At 42.4% G+C, this 22,183-nt stretch overlaps 1 protein-coding gene and 1 long non-coding RNA gene across 2 annotated transcripts in view; one reads left to right on the forward strand and one right to left on the reverse strand.

The window, feature by feature from the left end:
- Positions 1–19,732, reverse strand: part of LOC142072552 (uncharacterized) — a 31,154-nt gene extending 11,422 nt beyond the window's left edge. The window contains exons 1-2 of the long non-coding RNA XR_012668990.1: positions 19,636–19,732; positions 4,623–4,690 (exon numbers count right to left, since the gene is read on the reverse strand). This is a non-coding gene — a long non-coding RNA (uncharacterized LOC142072552). The remainder of the gene's footprint in view (positions 1–4,622; positions 4,691–19,635) is intronic.
- The window catches only part of COCH (cochlin), a 43,961-nt gene continuing 40,216 nt past the window's right edge, over positions 18,439–22,183 (forward strand). The window contains 4 exon segments of the mRNA XM_048852403.2: positions 18,439–18,890; positions 18,892–18,958; positions 19,716–19,761; positions 19,895–19,939. Coding sequence (XP_048708360.2) covers positions 18,769–18,890; positions 18,892–18,958; positions 19,716–19,761; positions 19,895–19,939 — 280 coding nt within the window. The 5' untranslated portion in view covers positions 18,439–18,768.

Consider the following 22,183-nt stretch of genomic DNA (forward strand, 5'->3'; position numbering starts at 1 on the left):
CTCAAGTCTATCTAGATGTCTCGAGAGATCCACAACCTTTGCGCCAGGCAGGCAAGTCACCATGTGGTTCTCCCAGTCATTGCAAACCCAGCTAGGTTTCTAATGATCGAATTGCCCATTACTAGTACCTGTCTCTTCCTAATAACTGGAGTTCCCTCCCCTGGAGAGGTATCCTCAGTGTAAGAGGATACCACACCATCATCTGGAAGGAGGGTCCCAACTATGAGATCATTTTCCTCTGCTCCAGTTGAATGTTCTTCTTCCCTGAAACTTTCATCCTCCTCAACAGCACAGAAGCTGTGAGACCAGGGTGGGACCATTCTACTGTGTCCCAGAAAGTCTCATCTGGGAGTCTCCCTTAGCTCCTCCAGTTCAGCTACTCTGGTATCCAAAGCCCCTACAGGGTTTCTGAGGGCCAGGAGCTCCTTGCATCGAATGCACACATATGCCACCTGCCCATAGGGCAGGTAATCATACATGCTGCATTGGGGGCAATAAACTGGATAGCCCCCACTCTGTTGCTGGACTTCTGCCAGCATTCTCTTTTTACTCCTGCAGCTGGTTTCTTTGTTGATGTTTTGTTTTTATCATGGGGTGGTTTTGGCTTTAAGTTTAAAGAATGTTCATAGAATCATAGAATCATAGAATATAAGGGTTGGAAGGGACCCCAGAAGGTCATCTAGTCCAACCCCCTGCTCGAAGCAGGACCAATTCCCAGTTAAATCATCCCAGCCAGGGCTTTGTCAAGCCTGACCTTAAAAACCTCTAAGGAAGGCGATTCTACCACCTCCCTAGGTAACGCATTCCAGTGTTTCACCACCCTCTTAGTGAAAAAGTTTTTCCTAATATCCAATCTAAACCTCCCCCACTGCAGCTTGAGACCATTACTCCTCGTTCTGTCATCTGATACCATTGAGAACAGTCTAGAGCCATCCTCTTTGGAACCCCCTTTCAGGTAGTTGAAAGCAGCTATCAAATCCCCCCTCATTCTTCTCTTCTGCAGGCTAAACAATCCCAGCTCCCTCAGCCTCTCCTCATAACTCATGTGTTCCAGACCCCTAATCATTTTTGTTGCCCTTCGCTGGACTCTCTCCAATTTCTCCACATCCTTCTTGAAGTGTGGGGCCCAAAACTGGACACAGTACTCCAGATGAGGCCTCACCAATGTCGAATAGAGGGGAACGATCACGTCCCTCGATCTGCTCGCTATGCCCCTACTTATACATCCCAAAATGCCATTGGCCTTCTTGGCAACAAGGGCACACTGCTGACTCATATCCAGCTTCTCGTCCACTGTCACCCCTAGGTCCTTTTCCGCAGAACTGCTGCCTAGCCATTCGGTCCCTAAGTGTTAAGTGTATCTAGCCCCCCCCCCCCCCCCCGGCCCCCAGCACACACAAACGCACACACAAACACACACACACTCTAAACTCCCTTGCAAAACTCCCGTTAGCTGCTCCTGTTCCCTAGCTCCTCTGGTCACTTAGGAGCGGACTTTTTAAAGCCCTGGCCTTCCTTAGGAGCCCAACCCCCGGTTAACACATGCATATGCATTTGTTTTTGAGTGTATCACAGTTTACCATGTTTCCCTACCCAGCCATGGGACCGCTGGGGGTTTACTTGTTGCTTCTGAAACTTTGGGATACCTATTATGTTAATGACACTCTATGACACCACACGGTATTCTGTTCTAAATATTGTGACACAGCCACTGTTACTTGTGTTTCCTAAAGAAAAAAAACCACTGTTCTGCATAGCCTTACCTTACACATGTCCCTAGCCACTCCTGTTCTCATTTGCAAAGTCCCATGTCATTCGTTGAACTCTAATGCCCTTGAATGAGCAAGGTCAGAAAAGAGATCTACAGGATCTGAAAGCTACAGTGAGGAATGTTTTAAACTAGAATACATATTTTGATCCCTATGAAAAATTCTTTAACAATAAGGAAATAAAAGGTTAATACTTGAGGGGGAAAAGGGAACCCTGGACAAGAGACAGCTGTAGCACAATATATGTTTACTGTGATGGGGGGGGGGTTGTTGTGTTTTTGGGGTTGCTTTCTTTGTTTTGTTTTTTTTGTCCACTATCAGGCACTTTTTCCTCTGGAAAATGAAGGAAAAACAAGAGTTAGATATAGCTCTGTACATTCCAGCTGTGATGGCGATCAATCCCCCCTTGGTCAAAGGGCTGCTTCACTTAGCGTTATGTTATTTCCAAGAGCAAGTATTCACTGTCTCTAAGCTGTGCTGACCTATCAATAAGTGCTGGCATCAATAGGACATTTCTCTTTTGGAGGCAAGGATGCAATATGCATCCTAATTTAGAGCCAGATCCTACAAGCGTTACTCACACTGAGTAGCACTTGCTCACACAAGCGGTGAGATGACCCACATCATTAATGCTACTCAATGTGAGTAAGCAAAAGGGCCAGAGTCTGTAATCCTAATAGCCACTTCATTTATTAAAACTAATATTTGAGATCTAATGTGTGTTTTTCATATCATTGGAATACATTTCAAAGCCCCTAATGCATTATTAAAACCTTATTCTGTAATACAATATTCACTGGTAGCAGCTTAAATCTACTTGTATGTTTAGCCTAGCAAACTTTTTACAGCACATTTGGTTAAATGCTTCTTGGGGGAATATGCTCTCTATCTTGGTTGTATTTAAAGTGACACTGTCATGTTAAAAAGAAACATTTTAAAAACCAAATCCCCTTGGCTATGTTACTAATATACTTTTGATTTTGAAATCTGGATTTTAAAAAAATAAGTTACCTGTTGGTTCTTATTAACTAGCACAATGCTGCAACATTTGTGTTACAAAGGAATGTTTGTTTGCGAACTATTTGTCAGTGGTCTTTTAAAAAGAGCTTCCCCTGGTATTTTAAAAAAATATTTCATGGATGCCTTTAGTTCTACAAAAGCTTACCACCAGACCCCTGGTATTGGTCAACATTGACCTTACATCAGATTTTACAGCCCTCACTTGAGTACAGCTCTCATTGTTTATAATGGGACTTTTGTCTAAAAAAAAAAATCTTTTGCACAGCTAGCCCAATAGTGGCCATTTAAGAAATTACATTCAGTATGATCTTTTTAACAGGTTTATACTTTTGCATTAAAAAAAATTCTTTAGCAGTTTTGATCTTTTAACACTGTGGTTTCCTGGAATACATTTTGTTATTGACCAGTGAACTTCTACCTTATCCACAATATTCCTATTTCTGGTCAAAGTGGTGCAGTGCAAATGTTCTTAAACTTTTATTGAAAATTGTTTCATTTATAAAGATCAGAAAGAAATGAGTATTTACAAAATATAACAAGTCTTCCTGGCAGGAGGCACCTGCAATAAATCAAGAGTGGGTCACACAGATTCTGCAGGAGTACTCTGTGACATAAACAGCAAATTTGAACATGAAGTATTGCTCCTGGGGAGAAATTTGACAAAACTGTAGCTGGGGTCACATCATTACAATGAGATCAACTGTTAATAAAGGCTGATGCCTTTAGAAATCCAAATCCATGGGGAAAATGTAAGATTGCTAAGCCTGCCACTGGCTACTGAAAAAGAGGAAAATTGGGCCCTACAGATGTTAAATGTAGATGAATCCATTTATATTAAACAGTCCTATTGCCTGCTCAGAAAAGCCTTGGGACCCATCCTATAGTCTTTACTCACTCAAAACTCTCATTGATGTCAGGACTGGGATCTCTTTGAGTAACGAAGAATTTTCAAGTAATTAATATACAAGTCAAGAATGAAAATAGAATGAAATATTTATTTTATTTATGAAAATAAAAAAACGAACAAGAACATTCTTTCCAGGACCCTGAGCAAAAAAAGTGTTTTGTTGTTGTTTTTAGGAGGATGCTACAGTAATTGCCAAAGTCAGGAGAATAGAAGCAGTTATTCTTTTTCACATAAAATACTCTAGCAAGGGACACCAGCTCTAGGATGAGTAGATAGCCACAAAAATTACTGGTGAAAGCACAAAGCATGTCAAATGAATTAGTGACAGGCAGACTTGGAGATTTAAAATCTAAAGGATTCGTGTATACCTTGTGTCAAGGTTCCTTCCCCACTCTGAACTCTAGGGTACAGATGTGGGGACCCACATGAAAGACCCCCTAAGATTATTCTTACCAGCTTAGGTTAAAAACTTACAAGGTACAAACTTTGCCTTATACTTGAACAGTATGCTGCCACCACCAAGTGTTTTAAACAAAGAACAGGGAAAGAGACCAGTTGGAGATATCTTCCCGCAAAATATCCTCCCAAGCCCTACACACACCCTTTCCTGGGGAGGCTTGAGAATAATATCCTAACCAATTTGTTACAAAATCATCAAAAATCCAAACCCCTGGATCTTGGAACAATGGAAAAATCAGTCAGGTTCTTAAAAGAAGGATTTTATTAAAAAAAAAAGGTAAAAAATCATCTCTGTAAAATCAGGATGGAAAATACTTTACAGGGTATTCAGATTCAAAACATAGAGGATCCCCCGCTGGATAAAACCTTAAAGTTACAGAAAACAGGAATAAACCCCCCCTCCCCTCTTAACACAGGGAAAATTCACATAAAACAAAAGATAAACTAATCCGTCTTGCCTGGCTTACCTATACTGGTTGCAATACTGGAGACTTGGATTAGGATGGGTTGGAGAAGATGGATTTCTGTCTGGCCTCTGTCAGTCCCAAGAGAGAACAAACACGTAAACAAAGAGCACAAACAAAAGCCTTCCCCTCCCCAAAGATTTGAAAGTATCTTGTTCCCTTATTTGTCCTTTGGGTCAGGTGCCAGCCAGATTAGCTGAGCTTCTTAACCCTTTACGGGTAAACAGGATGTTGCCTCTGGCCAGGAGGGATTTTATAGCACTGTATACAGAAAGGTGGTTACCCTTCCCTTTATATTTATGAAACACCTTGAGTTAAAAGCAATTTGCTTTCATTAATTTTCTTTTAGTTGGTAATTTATAAAATCAGTTTTATTTTCCTGTCTACATAGGTGTATCATAATGGTGCTTGAAGCTAAAAATACAGGATTTTTAGATATGTACTCTGACACTTCAGTCTTTTTGAGCAATATAAACAAGTGAAATACAGAATAGCTTTTCCTTAATAAATGGTTGATAGTCTGATGCTGAAAATGGAGTTAGTGACTACTGCAGATGGACTTAAATTGAGTTATTTTTGTTGGGTGTATATGGTTTGCTGTTTATTTTCTCATAGTGCACTGATTTTATATTATGTAAACAAAGTATAATAGTATTAGATAATATTGTTATATGAACACACCAAATATTTTAAAAATCCCACTTCATTCTATTCTCTGTCATATTGGTATCACTCAGGAGCAATCACTTAATTGAAGTAAGTGGAATTAATCCAGGTGTGAGCAGAATTTTGCAGCTATCTTTGTAGTATCATAAAATCTTATCAGCAGGGGTCCAACTCTTTGGACAAGGACCTGTATTTGGTGCTTGTATTCTTACATCAGGCACTCAGGAACCCTCAGTATTTGGCCCTATTCATTTGCTGCTTAACCTTTATGTAGTTCAAACTTTGTCCAAGATTCCACTATCAGTATCCTTTACCCTTTCTCCCTTTATACTTTTTCTGAAAATATTTTGTTGTTTCTCATTTTTAAATACTCTTCTAGAGGTTTTAAAATATAATTTCTCTGTTTTTGTCTTTCTATTTGACAAACATTATTTCACCCATGTGAATAATGCAGTTCAAAATTAATGAAGAAAATCAATATGGCTGTGTTTTCTTTACTTGTGCATCAGAATCACCTGTGATGTCAGTCAGCGTATTTCTTATTCAGATAGGACTTCAGGATCAGCAGAGATTGCATAAAACCCCAAGCCAGTGTTCTTGTGCAGTTAATATTTTGAAAAAAAAAGAAAAAAAGCCAATACCATGAAATCTAGAAATAGATGAGTAAGACAGGAATAGTGAACATTTTTTATATTTCAGAAAATATGAATTTAGACTCCACATGCCACTTCCACTAATTATAAGAATTTTAAATAAGGCAAAAGTTGGCCTAAACTGTCTGGCAATGTTTCAGCAAGAATGACCCTGTCGCAGTTGCCCAAGCTGAATAACAGAATCAACTTTCTCCTTCTTGATTTAGCGATCTGGCATAAATTGTCGTGTCAGAAGAGGGATATAAAAATCAATGAAATATAGAGATCTTAAGAACAGGAATAAGAATGGAAACAGACAATCTTAGGTCTCAATCCTACAAACCCTTCCTCACATGAAGCCGGCTCCTACTCCCATGGAAATCAATGTTAGAACTCCCTTCCACAAGCAGTTCTAACTCATGAATTGTCATAACTCATGTTATTGTCAGCACATTTTTCCAATAGCTCAGCTTTTGAGCTAACCAGTTAGTTCCTAATCTTGCAGGAAGCAGTGATTCATCTTGGCTACATTTGATTAAAACTTCTTTAATTTCTGTATATCTGTGGTAAAGAGCCATAACAGCATCTGCTCTTGCCAACCACCTGGTTGAAGAAAGGTAAGCACAATATTTCCTTCCACCAAAAAACATTGTTTAACTTTCACAATAGTAAGTGGATGCTGACAGAAAAATGTATCTGTCTTGATCAGAGTCAAACTATGTACGTAAAATCCACAGTACAACATTGTGCAGTGCAAGCAGAGATGACCCATACCTGTCGACGATTGCGGGGGCGGGGTAGAGTGATGGCAACGGCTTCAGCAGATGTTAATGAGTACACTCAGTCAGTGTGAGCATGCTCAGTACAAGCCAAGAAGCAATTCGGTGGAGGGCACATGACCCTGCATGCCCCCGTCACATGTTGCCTCTGTGTGCAATGATTCGCCACATTTCGTAATCACTAGTCTGAAGCACTTAGGACCTAATCCAATGCCCATTGAACTCAGTGGAAATCTTTCCATGGACTTCAATGGACTTTGGATTGGGCCTTTAGTCAGACACTTTATCGTACTTCAGCCATACTTGGAGACAGCAATATTTTCCACTCACGTTTGAAGCATTGTCAGCATGTTGACCAATGAAATTTTCTTTTATATTGATGCCCATATTTTCAAGTGTGTCCAAATTTCTCATGTGTGGGCTGGTGTGTAAGAATCCTAGAAATCTCTTAATGGGCTGTCCATCAGATGACTACTTGTGGCACCTTAGAGACTAACCAATTTATTTGAGCATGAGCTTTCGTGAGCTACAGCTCACTTCATCAGATGTATACCGTGGAAACTGCAGCAGACTTTATATACACACAGAGAATATGAAACAATACCTCCTCCCACCCCACTGTCCTGCTGGTAATAGCTTATCTAAAGTGATCAACAGGTGGGCCATTTCCAGCACAAATCCAGGTTTTCTCACCCTCCACCCCCCCACACAAATTCACTCTCCTGCTGGTGCTAGCCCATCCAAAGTGACAACTCTTTACATAATCAAGTCGGGCTATTTCCTGCATAGATCCAGGTTTTCTCACATCCCCCCCACCCCCATACACACACAAACTCACTCTCCTGCTGGTAATAGCTCATCTAAACTGACCACTCTCCAAGTTTAAATCCAAGTTAAACCAGAACATCTGGGGGAGGGGGGTAGGAAAAAACAAGAGGAAACAGGCTACCTTGCATAATGACTTAGCCACTCCCAGTCTCTATTTAAGCCTAAATTAATAGTATCCAATTTGCAAATGAATTCCAATTCAGCAGTTTCTCGCTGGAGTCTGGATTTGAAGTTTTTTTGTTTTAAGATAGCGACCTTCATGTCTGTGATTGCGTGACCAGAGAGATTGAAGTGTTCTCCGACTGGTTTATGAATGTTATAATTCTTGACATCTGATTTGTGTCCATTTATTCTTTTACGTAGAGACTGTCCAGTTTGACCAATGTACATGGCAGAGGGGCATTGCTGGCACATGATGGCATATATCACATTGGTGGATGTGCAGGTGAACGAGCCTCTGATAGTGTGGCTGATGTTATTAGGCCCTGTGATGGTGTCCCCTGAATAGATATGTGGGCACAATTGGCAACGGGCTTTGTTGCAAGGATAAGTTCCTGGGTTAGTGGTTCTGTTGTGTGGTATGTGGTTGTTGGTGAGTATTTGCTTCAGGTTGCGGGGCTGTCTGTAGGCAAGGACTGGCCTGTCTCCCAAGACTTGTGAGAGTGTTGGGTCATCCTTTAGGATAGGTTGTAGATCCTTAATAATGCGTTGGAGGGGTTTTAGTTGGGGGCTGAAGGTGACCGCTAGTGGCGTTCTGTTATTTTCTTTGTTAGGCCTGTCCTGTAGTAGGTAACTTCTGGGAACTCTTCTGGCTCTATCAATCTGTTTCTTTACTTCTGCAGGTGGGTATTGTAGTTGTAAGAAAGCTTGACAGAGATCTTGTAGGTGTAGAGCTTGGCTGTAGACGATGGATCGTGTGGTGTGGTCAGGGTGAAAGCTGGAGGCATGCAGGTAGGAATAGCGGTCAGTAGGTTTCTGGTATAGGGTGGTGTTTATGTGGCCATTGTTTATTAGCACTGTAGTGTCCAGGAAGTGGATCTCTTGTGTGGACTGGACCAGGCTGAGGTTGGTGGTGGGATGGAAATTGTTGAAATCATGGTGGAATTCCTCAAGGGCTTCTTAAACCTGGGCCATTTGTGCTGGAAATGGCCCACCTGTTGATCACTTTAGATAAGCTATTACCAGCAGGACAGTGGGGTGGGAGGAGGTATTGTTTCATATTCTCTGTGTGTATATAAAGTCTGCTGCAGTTTCCACGGTATACATCTGATGAAGTGAGCTGTAGCTCACAAAAGCTCATGCTCAAATAAATTGGTTAGTCTCTAAGGTGCCACAAGTACTCCTTTTCTTTTTGCGAATACAGACTAACACGGCTGTTCCTCTGAAACCCATCAGATGACTAACACACTTTAACTGATCAGTGTTAGAGAGATCAACTGTTGCTATTGATAACTGGGGCTGAAAGGGTGGAAATACTCTATTTTAGACAGGAAATAAACATTTTTATCTCTCATTTTTTAAAAGAATTGTTATTGAAGGCCTGGGCCTGGTGGATCTATGCATTAATCTTATATCACCCACCCAATTTTTAAGTGATTAATTTTTTCACCGTGAACACCCAGCATATATGTATAATGAATCACTCCCCGTTAGATAGCCAGCCACTGAAACTTGGGTATAGGCTTGTTACTAACTTTTATCCTCTTAGACACTCAGTTCTTATTTGTAGAAGCATCTGTGGGCTTCTTTCCCCACTACCCCTGCTCAGGAATTGGAGTAATCTCTTCATTATGCACCTAAGTTTCAGTTAGACCTCTTTATGCTGCCAGAGCAGTCCTTACTGTAACTGAGAGTCATACCCAGTGATTTAATATGGAGTTCAGAAGTATAATAATACACTAATGCATCTACCCATCCAAGTTTTTAAGGTTGTTGATCACTGTGGTATCCAAGAGCCAAGATAGTCATTTATTATTAAATGGACTGCAGTAGCATCTAGGATCCCCAGACCTGTACCATGACATGTGCTAGGCATGGTACAAGTACAGAAGAAAGACAGTCCCTGCTCTGAAGAACTTACAAGGTAAGTATAAGACAAGATGCAACAAATGTTGGGGGAGCATAAGTGTTTCTTTGTGGAAGAACTCCCACCTCTACCCCCAGAATCCAAATAAGGAAGCAAAGGTTTCCAAACCTAGTAGTAACAAAAAAAATTGCAGTTAACAGAGAAAAGATTAATTCTATTGACACTATTAATCAAAAACACATATGGCAGAGTCAACAGCTGAGGGTGGCTTTGAAATTATTAAGCAAAGTGAATAAGGGGGCACACTTACAGTTGTCTCTGACCCAGAGAAAACAAATGTTGTAGTGTAGATGGACCTAGCAATGGCTTTGTAAACGTGCGGCCCAAGACTCGAGCTGGTTACGGAGACACAGCTAGGACCCAGCTACACAGAAACCATGTTGTAACCGGTTTCCCTTAGTGGGTTGTAGGTATAGTGTAAAAGGGGGCAGGGTTATTAATTCAGAGCCAAAACCTGCCCAAAGATACAGGAATGGAGCTAGCAGTCTAAAACTTGTATATATAGCAGCCAATCCATTACCTCCCTTTTCTTGTAAGCCAAGAGTCTCTTAAAGACAGACTGGTGATAGTATCCTTACACAACTCTACATAATATAATAATTCACACTGCAGGTGAGTGAGAAATAGAGAGCTACGTCTGATAATGAGGGGCCTGAGGAAAGACAAAACAGCCTGTCAATATGCCACAAGAAAACCTGTTTCCTGGAAACAAAAAAACAAAACAAAGGAACTCATGAAGGGCTGTCCTAGACAACCTTGAAAATATCCCCCTTTTTGTCTGTGTTTCCAAAACTTAAGTCTCTAAACATCTTACTACTCTAGGCAAACACCTGTTTGGCCTACAGAGCAGAATTATCTGATTCAATGGTGTGCACCTAACCATTTGGTCTCTGTGACCATTCAATCCTTGGCCTCTCTGCTGCAGTTTTGAGAAGACCTGTCAACTCACCTACAGGTTTGGCACCCATGACAGACATCCACAATTGAAGCAGAGCTGACCAGTGACTCAGATTAAAGATAGATTTCTGAATCCTTCCACCTTCAGGGCACCCTTCCCTCTGCATCCTGCTGGGAGTCCCGAATCTATATGGCTGTGGGGGAGCTAAAGTCTTGTTTTAGGCTGATTTAAGCAGAACTAAAGAAGCCCCATCAAGTGCTGTGCTCATGTTCACTTATACATAAAGCCAGGAGCCCTGGGCCGAAGGAGAAGCCTTAGCAGAAGGTAGATCTCTTGAATGCTGCCAGCTTTCCACAGCTCCTCATCCTAATCCACCAAAACAAGATGATTTATTTCGTTCAGAGGAGGGAAGGATCAAGTAATTTCCCTTCAACTATCCCTATCCACTAGCCAATGTATATATATTTGAAATGTAGATGCTGGATTTTTGCATTGTTTCCAGCATGGATGCCAGGTATTTGTGGATTTATTCAGTATATCCTGCCCTTTCTTTTTTTAAAAAAGAAAAAGAAATGTGCTGGCAGATATGCCTCATGCTATAAAGTGTATTGGAATAATTGTTAATGTGGGAAATAGATGGGTTAAGAAATTAGTAACAAGGAAGAAAAATACACATAAAATGTGTAACATCTCATTTTTGCTGAGGAGGGGTGGCAACTCAAGAACAGAGAGGCTGAAGGCCTTATCCAAAGCCCAGTGAAGTCAATGGAAAGACTCCTATTGATTTCAGTCAGCTCTGGATTGAGCTCCAAGTGATTTGCTCTTGAACTGTCTTGGGGTACAAATCAAATTCAAGCATACAAATCAGTCACTAAGAAAACAAATACAATGAGTCTTTTGGAAAATAGCTCCACAATAGTCAAGGTTATGCAGTGAGTAGTCAGTGGCAGAGGCAGGGACAGAACCCATATTTTCTGACACACAATCTTGTACTCTAACTGTTACAATAAAGATGCTTGACCATTTCTCAGTGAGATTATAAACTCTTCTGGGCCAAGACAATGTCCTTTTATAAGATTGTACAGCATCAAGCACAATGGGGCTCTGATCCTGACTGGAGCCTCTGAGTACTACCATAATCCAATAGTCAATAAGAATGTTATACAAACAAATTTTGTAAAGCTTTTTCCCGCTTAAAGTTATTCAAAGATATTCTCTGTTGCAGTCCAAATTCTTTTCCTTTATTAGAACTAAAGAAATCATTTGTCTAATATTTTATTCAAAATTTTCAATTGATAAATTATTCATAGTTTCCCCCCTAATCAGGCAGTTCTTTAGGTGATTATTTGCTGAATATTTTTTAAACTATTCTTGATATTTCCCCCCCTTAATAAGGATGGGACTTGTCTTACAGCACCCTCTTCCAGCCGAACACAGACTTGCTCTTGCTAAGCCAGTGCCCACCCTGGGGGAATTCTGCCTGGAATCTTCTCACAGATTCCAGGGAAGGTAACTTCCAGCAGAGTTAGTTGTTATGGTTTCTTTTCTTTTTTTCCCCAAGTCTCCTCAACACAACAAGATCAAAACTTTCCCATGTCTACCCCTCACACCGGTAAGTTCATCACCCCAAAAGGCCCTGGTGCTTACCTCGGAGACCTTGTGATAACAGCATTTCCCATTGTCTCCCTTCTGTTCATTTGTTTCTAAGAGCAGTTCTTCCCAGCAGTTACTTCAGCCTCTGGCAGGTATTACAGCTCACTTTGCCGCTTCCTGCTCCTCCTTTTATGAGCATCAGCCAGTTAAGCTGCAGGTCTTTACCCAGGTGCAGCAGTTGGGGCTAATCAGCCAGCCAGCTCTGACCTCAATGGGATGGTATCCCTTGTACCTTCACACCCCTCAATGAATTAACTGTTCCCAAATAATATTTTCATTATTTTGTTATATTGACAATAAACAGTCTGTCCTAAATTTTCAAAAGTGACGAGTGATTTGGGCTGCCTCAATCTTCGGGTTGCTCAACTTCGAGATACCTGGAATAGGCCTGATTTTTTAGAAGTGCTGAGAACTTGCCCTCCAAAAATCTGGATCCTTCAAGATGTCTCAAGTTGAGCACCAAAAAATTGAGGCACCCAAAGTCAATAGTCATTTTTGAAAACATAGGCCTATAGTAATCCCAAACCTTTCTCCTTGCCTCAGATGGCCTGAGCAATGATTGTGTTAACTACCATGTACTTTACTGAAGTGCCATTATGGATCTTAGCATGTCACCCATCTTTTCATCTTGTTTCTTAGCTATCTTCACTTGTTCTGATTGCCCCATATTTCTCTTTTTCAGGAGTGAAGAGAAAAGATAGCTATCCAAATTCTAATCTAGTGCCTGCTATAAGGGATTTCCCTTCCACTGTCCCACTCTACAACTAAAGGTTAAACTAAGTAAATATCCATCATTCTAGCTGTCCTTTTATAACTTGTGCCAGAATACGCATGAGTGGGTGGGTGGTCCCCTGCATTATCCTCAGAATGTGCAGATGACCATTAGCAGAGGAAGTGGAAGGAACAACATGTTCACCAGTAGCAGAGCCAGAAATAGCAGATGCTGTATATTCAAGAACACCAATAGGACTGGAGGCAGGCTCTGCCAGGGCACTCTCTATTCAAAACAGCCTTCCGCAACATTTATAGGAGCGGGGAATATTCTATATTAATCACCTGAAGCTACATGCTTACCTAAGATTTTGCTAAGCCCTTAAAACAAGAGGTACTACCTGAAAATTGATTGGAGAGATAGACCCTCAGACTATCGATGGCAGCTGCCGGAAAAGAATTTTAAATGGTTGGAAATCATGATTTATTTCACAAAGCACAACTGTGCTCCAAAATACTGGCCTCCCAGCACCAATGAATAAAAAATAACTTCCATGGGTTGGCAGTTCACCCTTTCTTACAGCACGATTCCCATCCAAAATGAAACAGAGAAGCAAGTGTGCTGCAGCAGGAAGTGTGCTGGCCTTGTCTTTTCTAATTATTTACCAGTCCTCTATATTTGCATGAAAAATGCTTTCAAATAGTTGTAAAAACTACAGTGTTATTTTTGTTATAAAATCTATATATTTTCTAAAAAATGCAATGTTGCTCATTATAAACAATGACTACGGTGGTCAAAAGTGACCTGTGATTTGGTGTGCCTCAGGTTTTTGGGGGATCACCTGAAAATGCCTTAAAAGGATTGATTTTCAAAAAGTGCTAAGCACTAATTCTCTGTAAATCCGGCCCCTTCAAGGTGTTTCCAGTTGGGCGTCTAAAAAATGAGGCACTCAAAATAAATAGCCTACTTTTGAAAAATCTTTATATTTTTCATTTTATCCTTGTAAAATCACTTATATAAATGAGATTAGTCTATTTTCTATGAATCTGTCCTTTCTCTGCATGTTTGTCCTTGTTACTACAGCAAAATACATACAATTATGTCTTAATACAATAATAATATTTAGCTCTTTTCATCTGTAGCTCTTAAAGGAAGATAAATATCATTATCTGGGGAAACTGAGACTAAGCAAGGTTAAATAACTTCCCAAAGCCACTGAGTCAGCAGAGGCAGGGACTGGAATAAAACCCAGCTTTCTTAATGCTCACACCACTGCCCTATTCTCTGGGTCATAGTGAGTATGTCTATACTACAATTAAATGCCACCTGACTTGTGTTCACAGGATTTGAGCTAAGAGGCTGTTTAATTACATTGTAGACTTCAGGCCCGGGCTGGACAGCGGGCTCTGGGAACCTGCTGGGGGGGCGTCGACATACCCAGTGTCTTCTATCATTCTCTTTAATAGAAGGATACATACATTGGTATTAGTATCATCCTGCTGCTGTTTTGCTAATTAATAGTTGATACTCAGATAGTTCTTTCAACATAGTACAAAATACTTTGTTATTGATATAGAACCCAGAATGAACTGTAGGCATTTGATGGCCAGTTTTGGTTAATAAAATTAAAATGCTGAAGAATACGCAGAAGATTGGATCATATGACAATATGCAGTAATGTTTTTACAAACAGTTGTACTGTGCAAGATATTGTCTGAATCAATATTTTCATTTTTCTCTGAGTAGCCATGTTTATATTTAGAATTTTACTAACATGCCAAAATATTTCAAGCACAAAACAGCATGAATGCTTTGCAAACAAGACATTAAAGCAACCAGCACAACCATATGAGTTAGCAAATTAGGCTGGCTGGTGACAAATTGTGTGCATCATCTTATTCTAAATATTGTGAGAGAACACAAAAGTGAATCAGTCTGTACAATCTTCATGCACTACCAATAGGCAGTCAGGAGCTTCCTTCCAAGTGCTGCTAAGGTAACATTTGAAGAGTTTCTAAAGACAGGCTCACATTGGTGCCACAATTTCAGAAAGGACAGGAAGAGACATGATTTATGGGGAAGAAAGGCTGAGATTGTATTAAACACACAGACAAAGGTGCAGTCAGTCATTGCTTTGCTAAATTCAGTGGCTTCTCGCATGAGGGCTCCAATGCAGGTTGCCAGTGCCCTCAAAGGACCCATCAAATGACTTATCCCTGCTGGGGCATCATGGCTCCACTGGGAGTCCATATAACCTCTCTTTAGGTGCCTCTCTTTGGGGATCCAACCTGGGGTGATGACACAGCTCTGTTCTTGCTGGTTCTTAGTCATTTTGGCCCCATGCCACAGGTACGACCACAAACCATGCAGCTGCTGGAGCCTTAACTGCTTCCCCCGTGCTTCCAGCCTCCTGGCTCCTGGCTCCGAACGGTCTGGACTCCCCGAAACATGTGTTAAAGCTAAAGACTAAAGATGACATTTAAAGGTCAGCATTGACCATTTCATTGCTGATCATTTTAGTGGATGGAATAGGTTGGGAGTGAGTGGGACTGAAGCTCCAAGAGTCAGGATTGGGAGTTGCTGCAGGGAAAGAAATGCAGAGAGAAGAGGAGAGACACAAAGTCAGGAAAGAGGGAGAAAAATAGAGAAAAGAGAATGGGAAAGAAAAGCAGCAAAGTGCATGAATAGAGGTGGGAGACCTTATTTTCTGAGTGAAAGAAACTGAATGGAATAAAAATTAAAGTTTAGTTAATAAAGGCCTTATAGATAAAGCCCAGATAAAAGAGGATGCTTCTGCAGTTGGGTTTGCGCCCCACTCAGGTAAAACCCTAATGCAATAGAAACAGTTCAGTTAAACCAAAAATTGGAGGACAGTAGAGGCAGATGGAGCTCAAAACCCAAGTATGACAGAGCCCAGGGAAAGTCAAAAGGAAGCTGAGATCTCAAGACATCCTATTCTGATCTCTACAAGAGTAGGCACATGGCACATACATACTTTGTGTAGTATGGAAAAACTGGCACAGGTTTCACAAGAAATGAAAAAATACCATCTGAACATACTTGGCATCAGTGAGATGATAAGGCCAAGATGTGGCAAGATGGTGTCTGATGGTGCTATAATCCGATATTCAGGAGCAGGAACACATGGAAGAGATATAGGAATTATTTTGAATAACCTTATAGCAAGACCCTGCTGGCTTGGGAGCCAGTAAACAACAGAATAACAACAGCCAGGCTGCAAACAAGATGTGTCAAGTGTACAGTAATTCAAATATATCCACCCACAAATGCAGCAGGTGACAGTGAATTGGATATATTCTATGAGCAGATGCTGTCAGCCCCAGGGTGGGATGAGGGGCTCCAGTTGACAGCCCCAGAGTGAGGAGGAGCTCCAGCTGTCAGTGCCCACAATGCCCCAGACAGTTAAGTTGGTGGAAATGCTCCTAGTGTAGATGCACACCCCCAACAGAAGGAGCATAGTGTGGACGTGAAACATTGCTTTAATTACTGCAGTGGCTGTATGCTGACGTACTTAATTTTGTAGTGTGGACATGAGTGTAACCAAGGGACAGGTGTCTATGTGAATCTGCAGAAATTCTGGAATAATTGCTCAGAGAGATGTGAACTGACTTAATCATCTCAATCAGGACTTTACTCAGAGGCCAGTGATGACCATAGTGTAAATGTCAACATTGTTAAATATTTCATTTCTTATGTGGGAACAGATAGGGAGGATCACAGATCTGCACAATTTACTGAGCAGGCCTCTCAACAGGTAAATTTGGGAGATACCACCAATTCCCTCCTTCCCATTAAGAAAAATGCAAGCTGAAGGAGCCTACCGGAGCCCATGGACATAGTGAAGCCTCATCTAGGGAAGCCAAGATCAAGGATCCCAGTAGAGCTCAGATGAACACATGATCACATTTTGAACATCTACACAGCCTAGTCAGCAGTATCTGATTTTGGTGACTCACACAGGAGGAGCTTATTTTGTGGTTGGAACTTTGTAGAGTACTGCCTCTTCCTCCCACCCCCCATCTGATTCCAGACTGCAACCTTGGAAACACAGAAATATGTTTATGGAGTGATCAGAGCAGATGGCAGAGACAGTCCCATGTTTTGACAATCAATACACACAATTTCAATTTAACAACTGACAGCAGAGTTGAACAAATAATTAATGATGAATCATTTATCTGATAACATTTTCCTTTTTTTCTATTTGCAAAATGTCAGTGAACAGATTGTCGTTTTCTCAGATATATTTGTTATTCAGAATTATTTAATGTATTTCACAAAACTCAATTATTTTGCAATTTGTTATTCAGAATCCAAAATTGGATATGTGTTGATTAGATTTATCACAAAAGAACCATGCTGCCATTTCTGTTCACTGACTGGATAAGTGTTATAACACAATCAATTTGCTGCTACAAACGCTCGTGGAAAACCAATTACTATATTAATTTCTGTGAATACTCACATGTGCAATGTTAAATTTCACTTACCAGGAACAATTGCGCTAATAACAGTCAACCACATGGGTGTTTATAGACAGCAACCGCTAAAGGAGCAGGAACGTGTCTGAAGTCATTAAAAAAAACCAACCTCGTACAAATATCCCTGAAAATATGCTTACAGGCTAGTATTCACTCCTCCATATATAAGTAATATGATCATCCCAAACAGCGATAGTATCTGTGGTGCCCAACCATCATCAGCATTTCACAAAGAACACTCAGAGCAGAACAAATGCAAAACAGATTATAAGGAAAATTTACGGTTTTGTACATATTTTCAATAGTGGTGGGGGGAAACGACTATCCAGTCAACACGCATGGTTCATGTGTGCTTGGGTTCAGCATAGCGGCTCATCGGTGGGGATGAAGTAACTAAATGTATATCAATGATTTAAACCAAAATCGGATTCGATTTTCAACAAATCTAAACGCAAACAGCAATTTTAGGGACCACTTAGTCTAATTAGGTTCAAATTAATACAGTATATGTGGCGGCATGGTATACAGGATTTGTTGGCATGAGTAGACATCTGTGGCAGATTCTATTAAAAACGCAAATAGGCCACTTATAACCGGGCGAATGCCACTCCGTTGCAGACCTGACGGGGCTTTTGCCTTGTGGATTTAAGGAGACCTGCTACAGCAGTTCATTTTCCGCCAGGCTACACCCTCCACGCTGCTATTGTACATATAGATGCTGGACCTAGGGGTGCTGCTGCACCCCCCGCCCCCCGCTTGAAATTATTTCCATTATATACAGGGTTTGCAGTTTGGATCAATGATTGTGCAAAGAGCGAGGAAAAAAACGTGCCATTTTCCTATGAAAAGACAAAGAGCCCCCGTCATTTGTTTATCCACCTAAGATATCTCCTATTCGGAACAAAATGTGACAAGGTAACCGAAAGCCCAGCCGACTGACATTTGCTTAAAACGTTATGTTACCAAAGATTTACCTGGAACATCTAAATAACCAGATAAAATGACGTGTAAGGAAAAGGAACAACAGCTCTCCTAAACCTTTAAAAATCATACAGACAGAGGCTTGAGAGGCTGTTGCAGAGGGCAAAGGTATCTCTACAGTGTAACAAACTGAAAAGGGTCAGTAGACTGTGTGTGTGTGTTGTGATTCCAATTCACTCACAGACTATTAAAGAATTTTACATCTGCAGAGCTCCGAACCTGGTTTGACTACAAGAATCAATTCAAACACTTTAAGCCTGTTCTGCCAGGATTTTGCCCTGGAAGGGAAGAGACCTGCAGAAAATGCCCAACAGGCTGTGGGCTGCGTATTGCTAAGTGTCAGGCATGAGTGGAACTCTGCTGATGGGAGAACGGTGACTCCACGGAGCCAGAGTCACACCCAAGTGGGCACATGGCAACCGAAAAACTACAGGATGGGAATCAGCTGAGTAACCCAACGGCTTTGTCTTGGAGACTCCTGTGCCCAAAGGAAAATGTCCATCCCTTCCAACAACGGGAGAGAAGGGGAGGCGAGCTCCCTGCTGCCCAGCAATGAGCTGTCCTTGCACAAGGTGCAGCTCACTGCGCTAGTCCACCAGACGGTAAGGGACTGTCTGTGAACTTGTACCCGATCCCCCAAGGTTGGGCCCGGATGGGCGGCAGGGCTGTTTGCCTGTGTGTCCATCGACCCTCTGGGTGCAGAGCAGAGCTCCCGGGGCCAAGTTCCGGTGGGTCTCACTTGTCCCGGTGTGACTCCGGAGTCACTCCACAGGCGGCCGGGTTTACACGGGTGCCTGGGAATCCTGGCGGCGCCCCGCGCATCTGCTTGCTGCTGCCCTCTGGCAATTTAGCAGCGAGGCCGCCAGCCTGGCGCTCGCTCCCTCCCCGCAGGGTCGCCCGCCCAGGCCACCCAGGCAGCGCGGGCCTGCCCAGTGCTCACGCGCTCGCGGAAGGGTTTAAAGCGCGCGCGGGGCTCGCGGCGCTGTCACAGGCACCAGCCGCAGCAGCAGCGCCGCCAGCCAGGCCCCGCGCTGCAGCTCCCCGGGGGTGGGTTGTCTTCCCCCGGCTCCACCGCCCCGCCCCAGGCTCTGCCTTGGGCCCCGCCGGGAGCTCCCGGGGCTGGGCCGCAGGGGTCCGTGCCCGGGCGCAGGAGAGCCCGCCCTCCCCACGCGAGCCCCGCGCAGGTGCCCCCGGTGCCGCCGCTCCACCTGCCGGCCCGGCGCCAGCGACACCCCCGCGGCTTGGCCACCGACGCCCCTGGCTCCTGCTGACCACACACCGGGCCGCCGGCGGGAGGGGGCGCCTTGTTAACCCTGCCGCTGCCGAGCCTTGCGCTGAAGTTCTCTTCCCTCTCCCCAGGTGCCCCTGTGCGCGGCCGCCATGGCGCCTGTGCTGGTGCTGCTAGGTGGGTAGCGCCTTCGCCTTCCCCCGGGCGCCGCGCCCCGCCTCCCCGCGCGGCCACCCGCTCCGAACCCCCCGGCCAGGCGCGCCCTGCACCCGGGGGCCGCCCCTGAACCCCGCTGTGTCTCTGATTACAGGTGGCTTCCTGCTGGCCAGCCCGGTGCGGGCAAGCGACGGCTCGGGTGAGTTGATCTTCTCCGTTATTTCTCAAAGACTCCGTTTTTTACATAGGACCCTTCATGGGTCTCCAACTGATGGTGCCTCTAAAGAGGGTCTCTGCAGGGCTGAGCCAGTTCGACACATTAGCAATCATCTCCCTGTGCAACCCCGGCCGTATATTTCCAGCGTAGGGCTTCACTAAAGGGAGCTCAGCAACTGCTAAATATAAATGTGTGCTTGGTTTTTCCAAGTGAACAGTAATTTTTGTATTTAGCTTTGTTTCAAGCGTCTAATAGTGGCGCGTTCAAGCATCTCGGGAGCCGCTTTAATAGTCACACACCGAGTGCAACTTAAACCAAGTACAAAAGAAGCATATCTTGCGCGTGTAGTATCCTTTTCTATCTCCCCTGAAAATGTCTTACTTTAACTGTGATAGGGAAATAATTCTTTGTGTATGGGTTACAGGGAATTTGTTTATTCTGTGAGCCTAAGGTAAGAAATGACTGAACACACAGTAGCCTTTTCTCTTATGTAAAGACTAGCACCAATGTGTGGTTGCTTTTTGCATAGTATTAGCAGATTCTTTTAAACACGCAAATATTCAAACTACAATCACATTGATGGGATCACATCTCAGAGCTCATAAGACTATTTGTTTGCTGAATCTAGCTGCTAGCTGCCTCTCTTTACCCTTTCATGCTGTCCTTGGGTTACTGAGCCACTACTACCTGCTCCCCAGTTAAGGCTGCAGCAGCATTTCTGTTCAAAACTGTATGTCAAAGTGCTCTGAAATCCACATGTATAAATTGAAGGAAGAAAACAATGCTGTTTCCATATGGGATGGGACGTAGCACCAACCTTTCCTTCCCTGCATACTCTCTCGCGGGTTGTGAAAGAGAATTTTGTGATGGGTAACTGTTAACTAATACTTCCTTGTGAACTTACATTATCCTCCTGCCCTCTAGCCAAAAAGTAAAATAAACAAAACACATCTTGAAAATGGGATTATCCAGATACAGTGATGCACAAGAAAAATATTGGTATTTTATTTTCATTATTTCATTGTTTGGTACCAATAGCGTGCTACGTGTTTAACAGACAAGATACCTGGTCCAAAAAGCTAATAAACTAAACAGATCAAACATGGGAGATAGCATACATCAAAAAGTAAAATGACTAAGCAGTGTTGTATAGAACGTACGTTTGTTTCGTTGGTTCCATATTATTTTGACATAATTCTTTGAGGGGAGAACATAGGTTTGTAGCTATATGACAAGACTTGTCTTTTAAAAGTGAGAAGCATAGAAGGAGATGGAGAGGGTTGGTATTTCCAGTATTTTAAAAAAAAAAAAAAATCAGTACAGGATAGGTTCAAAAACTTTCAGGAGGCAAAGGTATCAAACTTCTCTATAGTGTAACAAATTAAACGGTAAATATAGTCGTGTATGGATATGAGAGAGTAAGAAACACTCACAGAGCTTAAAAAGAATTTGACATCAGAGAACCTCCAAACATGTTATGACTATAAGAATCAATGCAAGCACTTTAAGTATGTTCTGCCATGATTTTACCCTGGAAGGGAAAAGACATACAGAAAGTGCCCAACACACTGTGGGCGGCCTATTGACAAGTGTCACGGATGAGTGCAACTCCACTGTTGGGAGAACGGTGACTCCATGAAGCCGGAGTCACACCCAAGTGGACACATGGCAGTAGAAAAACTAAAGAAGGCAAATCAGTTGAGCAACTAAGGAGTGCAACCACTGTCTTGGGGACCATGTTGCCAAATGAAACTCTCTCCATTCCCTCCATCAATGGGAGAGAAGCGAGGGCAAAAGAAAGGAGCATGAATCCCTCCTGTCCAGCAATGAATTCGTGAAAGCAGAACTCTGTCCTGACCCCAAATGGTGAGTGACTTCAAATTTGTATGTATAATACAAGAATTTCATTTGCTATTTTTGTTTATTTGTTTTAACTTTTGGCAAACTCTTTAATGTTAGTATGATGGCCTGATGTCCAATTGCTAGACACAAATCTTTACTGAGGACCTCCTAACTAGGCAGCAATGCAGAAACTAAACCAGGATCAATTTTGCCCATTTCTTTTGCAGGTACATTTAAAGAGAGGGAATAGCTTGTGACACTGGCAGGGAACAATAGAAGAACTCTTTAGGATCCTTCCTAACTAGGATAAAGTCCTGTAAATTAAAGGTATCTGTCAAAGCAACTAAAGAGATATTAAAGGGACACTGACAATTTAATTTATGC

This window comes from Caretta caretta, chromosome 6 (assembly GCF_965140235.1).
Source record: "Caretta caretta isolate rCarCar2 chromosome 6, rCarCar1.hap1, whole genome shotgun sequence".
NCBI lineage: Eukaryota > Metazoa > Chordata > Testudines > Cheloniidae > Caretta > Caretta caretta.